At 34.8% G+C, this 10,084-nt stretch overlaps 1 protein-coding gene across 2 annotated transcripts in view; it reads left to right on the top strand.

The window, feature by feature from the left end:
• Positions 1-1,419: 1,419 nt before the first annotated feature.
• LOC113665375 (general transcription factor 3C polypeptide 1) overlaps positions 1,420-10,084 on the top strand; it is a 31,765-nt gene continuing 23,100 nt past the window's right edge. For both annotated transcript variants that reach the window (XR_016186938.1, XM_089207564.1), the window contains exons 1-13: positions 1,420-1,639; positions 2,079-2,305; positions 2,838-3,001; positions 3,481-3,724; positions 4,399-4,584; positions 5,448-5,799; positions 6,271-6,362; positions 6,708-6,826; positions 6,978-7,090; positions 7,887-7,940; positions 8,338-8,435; positions 9,215-9,279; positions 9,861-9,939. Coding sequence is in view for 1 of the 2 variants with exons in the window: in XM_089207564.1 (XP_089063690.1) it covers positions 1,588-1,639; positions 2,079-2,305; positions 2,838-3,001; positions 3,481-3,724; positions 4,399-4,584; positions 5,448-5,799; positions 6,271-6,362; positions 6,708-6,826; positions 6,978-7,090; positions 7,887-7,940; positions 8,338-8,435; positions 9,215-9,279; positions 9,861-9,939 (1,845 nt within the window). In the remaining variant the exon portion in view is untranslated. The remainder of the gene's footprint in view (positions 1,640-2,078; positions 2,306-2,837; positions 3,002-3,480; positions 3,725-4,398; positions 4,585-5,447; positions 5,800-6,270; positions 6,363-6,707; positions 6,827-6,977; positions 7,091-7,886; positions 7,941-8,337; positions 8,436-9,214; positions 9,280-9,860; positions 9,940-10,084) is intronic.

Below are 10,084 nucleotides of genomic sequence, written 5' to 3'. Positions count from 1 at the left end.
ATACAATCTCCATCTGCTGGCAAAAAAGGAGCTAAGACTTCTGCAGAGAAAAAAGTTACATTTCAAGAGTGTAACGCGAAAGCAGAGGTCAAGTTAAGAGAGATATCTTCTTTGTATGGACTATTCAATTATTGACATCAAAGCTGAGAGAAACTAGGGAAAATGAGGATGTCTTGCAAGCATAAACAGAGAATAATTTGTGGTAATAAACGATTGTAGATCCTCATCCATATCACAGTGACAGGCCATGCGATAATAAAGAAAAACTAAATATAAAACAAAAAGCAGAAAATGCTAATCAGGAGGGGGGAAATTCGATTGGATTGAAACAGAATTCATTGTTACATAGATGTAACAATGCCTTAAAATCCTCTTTTTGTTTTATGGCTCTCATTTTGTTCCTCAAGTTCAAAGTTTTGAACCTAAGTTTTCAAGAAAATTGCAACATACTTAAAATATGGTGACCTTGTTTCTTCAAGCAGATATCTATCTTAAGGATGGTAAGAAATTTTTCATTTTCTGCTACATAAACTGCAAGTGCTGCTATTTATAATATTTTTAATCTTTATGATACAAAATTAAAATCTTCATAATGGTGACGTCATGTATGCGTCGGTCCTCCAATCAATCATCACTAAATAAACCAATAAATTAGCCAAATTTGAATTGAGGCGCACCTCGTTAAACGTTCAGACTTGTCTCAAAATGTCATGCATTGCACATATCTCATGGGTTACAACACATAGATAAAATGAAAATAAGAATACTCAGGTTAATCTACCATTACTCCATGTAACTGTTTTTCATGTTTTTGCCATGTGTGTGGATTGACAGCACTTTAAGATGCTTACCCCGCTAAATTTTTTTAATTATCCGCGCATCAAGTTTTGTTTCCTCTGAGAGATAAAATGATCAAGGGGTGATTAAAAAAAATTAATAACAGGATGTGGCAAACAGACGCGCAGGGCCGTTAACGTTGTAGAACATAGTTAACTAAGGGCAGAAATGGGTTATCGTCAGGAGCCCATTATCCGGAGCTTCCATCTTCCATACTGACCCTCTGAGTCAACCAAGTTCCGTATCTTTTTATTTTTAGAAGCACCTCCTACGGGGTTTTTCGCGGGTGCTTACATAATAGCCAATCATAAGAGAGCTGTGGTCCTCTATTGTTTACGTCACGTGCAGGCCGCACGAAAGAAGTATTTATTTCAATAATGGCGAAAAGCGCGGAAAGTCTACCATTTTTTTTCAGGGTGTTATGCGAACGCCAGCGTATTTTCGCGGGAAATTAAAGAACCCCCACGTAACTCTGTTCAAAAAATAAAAAGATACGGGACAGGGTTGACTCAAGGGTACAATTGGTAGGGATGGTAATCGTGGTGAAACAATGTTAACCAGGACATATCGTAAGCCATACACGAAGCCTATAACATGTTGTGTTCCTATCCAGTCTGCTCTCGATCTGGTTGAAAATGGTGGATCTGTAGAGTTAATGTGGGTCGAATAAGAATCCAAACGTGTCCATGTTTTTGTTGCTATTTTACACGTTAGTGACACCAGACGATTCGTCCATGTAATTATTGAAACATGGATGCCATTTTAAATTGCGTTGATGAAATAGCATTGGATGGTTTGGACGGTAAGTATTTCAGCTTAACTTCGTAATTCAGCTCAGATGAGATGAAAATCCTCCATATGATTCTGGGGTAGCACTGAAAGTACTTTTGATTATCCTGCCGAGAGAGTTCCTCCATTTGGCGGTAAATTTTATACTGACCCTACATGTTTTATTTCGTTTGGCGTTTGCCTCAATGTATTTTTCTTACCCTTATGCAATGTGTAGAGGACAGGTTATTAACGTCAATCAATTTCTGTGCACGGATTAATTGTTCAACCGAAAAACAAGTTGTTTCCTACGTTGCCTTTTGGAAAGATAGTGGTTACATTAAGGGAGGGAAGGGGATAAGTGCCTTACCCCACCCCATCCCATATGTAGCATGCTTATGTCTAGGAGAGGTCAGCACAAAGAAAGGTGCAAAGACAAGAAAGTTCCTTATTAGTGAATTATGTTCTTACAGGTTGTCCTATACAGGAGCTGTGGAAGCACCTAGAAAAAAGAAGACCATCATTTCCTTTACCACTTGATGAAAATACAAAGCAGTTCTTATGGAAGGGAATCACAAAATTCCATGATGTTGACTTTTTTGCCCTTCCAGAGCCTTTTCCTCACATATTTGGCAATAGTCATGAAGAGGGGAGTGAAGATAAGGATGTAAACCCTGAGCAAAAGAGCTCTCTTGATCAGGTATCAAAATATATAAAGTTCTGCATTGTTTCACGTCATGGTATGTATCTGCAGCAGCACAGCTGGGCAGGAATCATGTTTGTTTTCACTTTTTTGATCAGTGAATAAATATTAATGAAAAAGATGTCTTTGCAGTACATTTTACCTGCAGTAGTTAGCACTGATTAGAAGCAAAAGCAAGCAAAAAGATTTTATTTGTCATTCCTCATGTAAGGCTGCAGTTGCTCAATAGGACTGTGTTGCCAGACTGAATCTTAGCCCTGTAACTTCCATGAGTGACCAAGAAAGAATTTTTCCTTCTGGTAACAATAAAATATTGAGCAGACAAGTGATGAGAATAAAGAAAAATATCAACAAGCAGATTATTAGTTGGACAAATAGTAACTTCTCCAAGGTAACTTTACAAGAATTGTTAGACAGACAGCAAGGAGAATTACTAATGAGATCTTGGGAGTGAAAAGATTATGATCTTAATTACACTAATTACTTTTATCTAGTTATCTTAGTTATATGACCATGAATATCTTTTCAGTTTCCAGGGCCACTTAGATACAGTTGTGAGTTTAAGCTCATTTCTGACCAAGAAAGTGGAATAAGAGGTTCCTGTCCAAGTTATCATGTGCGCAAGAATATATCAGAGGAGATAAGAGGTTCTTTGAATAGGGATTGTTTAGACTTAAAGACTGCTTACAAAAGGTATGTCATAACTGTTGGTGGATTTTGCCAAAAAATTCATAAAATGCTATTTGACATTCTCTGTTTGAATTTAGGCAATGATTAATTTTACGAAAAGAATGGAGAAAAAGCTTTTTGATCTTTACTATAGAATAAAATAAAACTATTCTTAAGTACTGAAAGCACTCCCTGCATACCGATAAGTTACTGTAACACTGTAATTAAAATCCATTTACCAGTTGCCTTGTTCTATTAAAATTTTATTTACAAGAGAAAGGGTATTTGAACTTTACTCATTTTCTATAACAAACTTGCTTTACTATGAAATTTTTGTAATGTCTCAACAAAAACACATGAAATCATCCTGTTTATTTCTATCACAAAGAAGCTGTGGCTCAAGCTGTTTGGGTGGATTTAGATCATTTCTGGAAAGATTAGAAATGCTGGTGGGATGAAACTCAGTGTGATTGTGTGGATATTTTTATTTTTAATGTTTGCAGGTGGGGAGACTGTCTTGTTATGGTTGCCTCTCAGGAAGTGAGGGAAAAAGCCATCCTTGGATTGGATTGTGATCCAAATGTTCCACTGTCAGACATACAGTACTGTTTGTTGGAGCATGTTGGACAAGCAAGATATAATGGACGCATGCAGAAATACATCAGCTCTAATTTCTTTAAGGTTGAATCAAGGACAACATTTCATCATCTGAAAATTTTGCGCAAAGCTCATTTAGTAACTATGCAGGTAAAGTATAGTACACAGGCGTACAGTCTCAGTAGTCAATTTTTTATAACAATGGCTGTACATATTATACATTGTGATAGATCAGTAGACAACCTCTAGGCCAACTGTGATTGGAAAAGGTTTTTAAATTGATATTATAGTGGGGTTTCCCTTCTCAAATATAAATTGATGTAATTCTTGTAATTTTTCCACTGCATGTATTATGCCATTTTATCATATTTGGTTAGTGAAACATGCCATTTATGCTTCTCTTTAACACTGTAAAACAAGGCAAAAATACCAACGGAAAATGGCCATAGTGGACAATCCTAGTTATTAGTTACTAATAAATCCACCTTTCTAAAGGTTAAGCATGAAGCAGAGCCCTAGTCAATCATATGGTTTGGAAGTAAATAAAGTTTGGGAGTGCAATATTGTTGACATCACCTTTTCTCATCCCTTATCTGTGTTTTATCAATCTTGTGTTGGGGTTCTAAACAGTCTCTTGGGTGTAGTAGACTGATGAAACACCTGTCTAGACAATCAACTGTCATTCCTCAAACTGAAATCTATCTTTTTTATAGGTATTACTGATTCATTAATGAAAGCAACTTAATGAATCATTAATTAAATCATTAATTAAATCATTAATTCATTAATTGTTTAGCTTGCAATGTTAATCTTAATTTTTCTAGAATGTTGTTGTTAGTACAACTGATCCTGTGAAGAATGTGAGTAATGCCATTACCAATGTGGTGAGATTAAAAAGATTCCATGTGCAAGAGCACCACAAGTATGATGTGCTGGCATCTAGACTGTGCAAGCTGTTATTAGATTCACCAAATCAGGAATTACCGTTGATTGAGATTCAAGAACATTTTGTAAGTAAAATTGTTTTTAATTCTGGAAGATAGTATGTTACTGTAAAAAACAGTTGAAAGGAAATAGCCACTTGTTCATGGATTCTAAGCATCTTAAGTCTCTGCAGTGGTCTTGAGTGATTCAAGGTAAATCAGGCTGTGAATGTCACTGGGATGAGGGAAAGATGTTATAGTGTCATTCTTCAGTTGTTAGTAATCAACTATTGCCAGGCTCCATTTATATTGGATTTAATCTCTGGAGAATTTGGAACACCTCTAGTACTTCTTGACTGTTTAGTGGAACACCCAACAGGCATCAGGCATGTGTAATTTGTTGGAACTGTAGGCACTTCCAGTGTATGACTAGTTATATAAATGCAGTAGAAAAATTTCATGTGTCCTGTGTTGTGCACGCAAATACATGTGCAGCTGTACTTTGATTCATCTTTTGTCATTCACTGCATATATATGCCAGTATTCTTTCACACAAAGACAATCACTGAGGGAAATTTGGTAGTATACTTGTCTTTGTGATTCTTAAATGCATTCTTGGAAGGAAAAATGTAAAGTCACTGTAGAATATTCAAAATTTATTTGTTTAAAAAATTGGCTTTTGGTTGATTTGTATTGGTAAATTTCTTTAAAATAATTCAAAATGTTAGTTGTCATGAGCAATGTGAAGGTCTTACTGACCAGCTTCTAAGCACTCTAGCAATGTAGTATAATATCCCCAAGTGCAGGGAAGGAGTTGAAATAGTCCTCTGAGGAAAAATCAAGGAAGTAATGTCACCATTATTGTGTGACAAAGTTATTTGATGATCACCTGGAATGAAGAAAATCACTGTTATTTACCAGTAAGTTTTCCTTTTGTCCTCTATCAATAGACTGAATTAAGGAAAAAGGGCCTGAGGAAAGTACGGCAGTTTTTAGTACAGGCAGGATATGCTGTGGAAGAAAAAATTGGAGCATCTCCTGATGGAGTAGATGGCAATGACTGCAGTCCACCAAAAAAGAGGAAAAGGAAAAATGAAAAATCATCTGCAATCCCTAATGTTCACACAACAAAAATGCGACTTCTCAAACCTTTTATTTTGAAAACCAGTAACATTCAGAAGCCAGATGGTGGGGAAAATGATGAAGATGATGATGATGATGAAAATGATGATGATGATGATGATGGTGATAATGATGATGAGGAACAGAATGTTGAAGGAGATGACTCTTTGCAAAGTGATGGTATGATAAGGAAGAACTGGTGTATAATAAGCAATTATTTGTATTAAATTTTCCATGATAGTATGAATTATAAAAACCAAGGCCTAAAAAAACTGAGGCCTGAGAAGTGTAAGACTGTGGCAGGTAACACAGACACAAGGGTGATATTTTATGATATCATGCAAAAAGGTGAATGTACATGTAATTTCTGGTTTGTTATACATTTTCTAAACAATCTGCAAAAGAAGACACTTTTTGTGAATTTTTTTTTTGTTCAGTGTCATCCTCAGCATAATCATTGTCATTTTGTAAGGCCCCTAATTTCTGAAGTGGGTGTGGGGGTGAGATGGGATGTTGATTCATTTTGCTCAGAAGTTCCATCAATACTAACTGCAACATGTTGCAATATACATGGTATTTAAATGAACACAGACCACTTTGTATTTCCTACTTCTGAGAAAATATTTTTATTTTGTTTTCCTTTTCTTCTAGATTATGAGTCAAATATTATTGCTGAGAGACCTTTGATAACTCAGGTTTACAAGATTATTGAACAGGCAGGACCACATGGATTGACTCTGTCAGTAAGTCAGGGTTGGAGAACTTTAAATCAGTTTTAATACTGTAATACAGACAAACCTGGATTATCCAGACTCTTGGAGAGTGGGCTTAATGGTCTGGTTGAGAGTCTCGCTGAGAGTCCGCATAACAATGTACATGTACCTGTATGTGTGGTTGTTTCTTGGTGTACCGTAAATTGTGTAGTTGATGTTTGCAAATATATGGAATGAAATTAAATGCATTACTCACTTGGATGTACTTAGAGTATGCAGATTAAATATATTTATATAAATACATATGTAAACTCATAGACAGTTACAGTAATATATATATTCCTTATATTCCAATAATACTTTACTTCTTTTCAGCAATATCGTAGAGCTTGCAAGCTTCCTTTTGCTGATGTCAGAGCTTTTGTTAAGAATTTGAAGAAAAAGAATTTAGTCCATGAGGTTCATCAAGCTGTAAAAAAGCAAACAGTTGCCTGGTAAATATGTGGTATTAACTATCTATTGCAAATTCAAAATTGAATTGCTTTAGGCTAACAAATTGGTAAAATGTTCAATCAAAAGGAAGGTTTTCCAATGCTGTGAAGATTTTATTGCATCACCTTGAATTCATACCTCTCATGACTCTAGGTTTGTGGCAGCTCCATTCATGGATAGCAATGTACAAGCAGTAAAAGTGAGACAAATCAGGGATGAACTAAAAAAAATGGAGACTAAAGCAGCAGATGTGAGCATCACAGAAGGTAATTTATGTAGTGGTCCTCCTTCAGGGATCTACATGTAGTTACAATAAACATTAAATAATCTTGGACTATAGAGGCAGTTTGTACAACATCACTCTTGTGCAAATGCTTCTCTCTTCTAAAATATGTTGTCTACAACGTACAGTGTACATGTGTGTCATAAAATGGTTTATACGGAAGAAATGTAAAATGGTTTCCATGTTTACATAGCCTGATGTAAACACGCGGGAGGTTGGGAGAACACGAGATAAGTGTAGGAAACCACGATGCAAAGTGGAGTGGTTTCCAGCTTATCAAGTGTTCTCCCAACCTCCCAAGTGTTTACATCAGGCTATGTAAACACGGAAACCATTTTACATTTCTTTTATAAAATAACTAATGAAAGAGGAATGAAAACTGTGTTTACATACGCTCATGTAAAATGGTTTTATAGCCAATCAGAGCGTGTGTATTGTTTGAATTATTTTATAATATCTATTGTGGTACCATAACATAGAATGATGTATGAATGAGAAAAATGGGAGCAATTATCTTGTTTAATTAACAAACTTTTGAGTATAAACTATCATAAATAATTATTATATTTTTTATTTACTTATTTACTTCTTCATAACAATATTATAAAATATTGTAAGTGTGAAGTATTCTTGTCATAACATTATATACACTGGTCTACCAGGATTCTTTATCTGTTGACCTCATTGGTTGACTTCCTGATGTTGCTTCCTAATCAATGCTTTAGAAATCCAATTTGTTTATAAACGTTAATTTTTGTTTAAATGTGCCTTTATTTCAGGTATTGACCTGAGTAACAAAATGCCAAAACCAAGGCTTAGTGGAGTTGGTGTGGGTATGTTGAGAATGATTTGGTGATTCTCTTTATTCACATGATGCAAACAAAATTCCTTGAAGGCTTAATTTTGGACTGATACTCACTCACAGTTTATTCTTTAGATGAAATGCATGTCTCCATAAATGTGATATTTCGTTCAATCTGATTTTGGTAATTGAAATAAACTCATTTGAAATCAAGTCAGCCAGGAAGATAAAAAAACACTTGTATTATTTAGAAGCCAGGATTCATGTTAAAGCAGCTATGTTCACTTTTTAGTAATTTTCATGACTTATAGTTGGTGATATGTGTGGTTATTGTAAAAGGGTTGTGAGTTACATGAAGCACAGCTTCTGGCACCTCTTGTGCAGCTTTTTGTCCTACTTTCTCAATTGTGGAATTTATTTTTTATTAGTTGAGAGAGTCACTTATAGAAAACTGAAGAGAAGAGCTGTAATATTGGAATACTTGGAAAAGATGAAAGTGGTTGAAGGATCTTATCCAATTCAAAAGGTAACATTTGGTTGTACTACTTTTTAATATTATTCTGTTGGTGAAATTACACTTTGAGTAATCTGTTTTTATTTTAGCTTGGAGTACTTAGTCTTAAAGGTAGTTTTAATTAGTTTCTTTGGCTGTGCATAATTATAATTGTCAAACCTGTGCCTTGTGAGCAGCCTTCATGTCACAAATACATAATTGCTTGATAGGAAAAAATAAACCATTTGCAAAACCCCATCTTTCCTTTTTTCCTCTGAGGACTTTTTAGTGCCTGTTACATTTGAACCATTTTTAATCCTTTAAGTGATAAACTTGTAACTTCTCCTTGTTATTCCGGTATGTCATCTTGCTAACAGGTTATAAGAAATAAACTTAAAGCCAATCAGTTTGAGGGTATTATTTTGATGTAACACTATATTCTTTAGTCTAATTGAAAAGGAATGTAAAGCCGTTGCATTTAGAGGAGAGAAATACCTGGTAAATATTTGAAATTAGAGGATTAAATGTATTTGGAGGTAGTTTTTCATTTTGCAAGTATTTGAATCAAAAGAAATACCTGTGATTGATTTTTATTTGGTAATAGTATTGTATAATCAGCAGCTTTCAAATGATTCATGTGGTGTGTTTGGATCATTTCGGAAATTTTGTCTAGCTACATGTTCATAAGCTCTTGGGTCTAGTTCAAGAACATGGACATTATTAATTCTATTAGCTCAGGCGATTTTAAAACATATAGTTCTATATAAGATTGGAATTTTTATGACTACATGAACCATTTTTTATTTTTCAAGGCTGTGATAACAAGTGAAGAAGAAGAAGGACATCAAGGCCGTATAGATAGAAAGGTGCTTAACAGGTAAAAAGAATATAACCTCTTGTTAGTCTTATATATTTTTGGCTGCATGTCAATCACCATAACAACCTGTTTGTACAAACATCCAGTTTATGGACTCTCATGTGTCATTTTCATCCTTTGGTTTATCTTAGGTTCAGTTGTACTATGGAAACAGTGATTTGGTATTATCAACTGAGTTGATAACCTGAATTGGCCACCATTAACCCTTTACATTCTAAGAGTGACTTGCATTAAATTTTACCCACAGTGTCATCCCTGAATCACACTTTAAGGTCATGAGAATAAAGGTAATGATCACCTACAAAAGAAGCTTTTGATTGGTAAACAAATTCTCCTTGTCAGCACCCTTGGAAATGTATAAAGAACAGTACGGAGAATGTACATACTGATTTTAGGGTGTAAAGGATTAAGAGTTACAAAGTTGATGTTTCAAGTGTCAGCTTCAAAACTCTTAATGGTAGCCAATTTACGTATCAACTTACTTACATCTAGGAATGCAAGACATGATGTTGTGGATTAGTTTGGGAAATGTTCAACTCCTGTGTAAATGTCCAGTCTAACAGTGCTTTTTTCTTGTACAGGATTCTTGATGATCTTCGTGCTCAAGGTTTGATCAAACAGCTCACAACTGTGGTGCAACATGGAACTCTTTCACAAACGGTAGATTAAAAATTGTACACTTAATTACTGCAAACAAGTGGTGTGTTATAATTACACATTCAAGGAAAAGAATGCTTTCACTGATAGTGAATTCAACTTGAAATTTTAGCCTTATGTTTACATGTACAGGAATGTTCAAATTTGA

This window comes from Pocillopora damicornis, chromosome 5 (genome assembly GCF_964200805.1).
Source record: "Pocillopora damicornis chromosome 5, jaPocDami1.2, whole genome shotgun sequence".
In the NCBI taxonomy this organism is placed as follows: domain Eukaryota; kingdom Metazoa; phylum Cnidaria; class Anthozoa; order Scleractinia; family Pocilloporidae; genus Pocillopora; species Pocillopora damicornis.
This window is presented reverse-complemented; position numbering and strand designations above follow the sequence as displayed.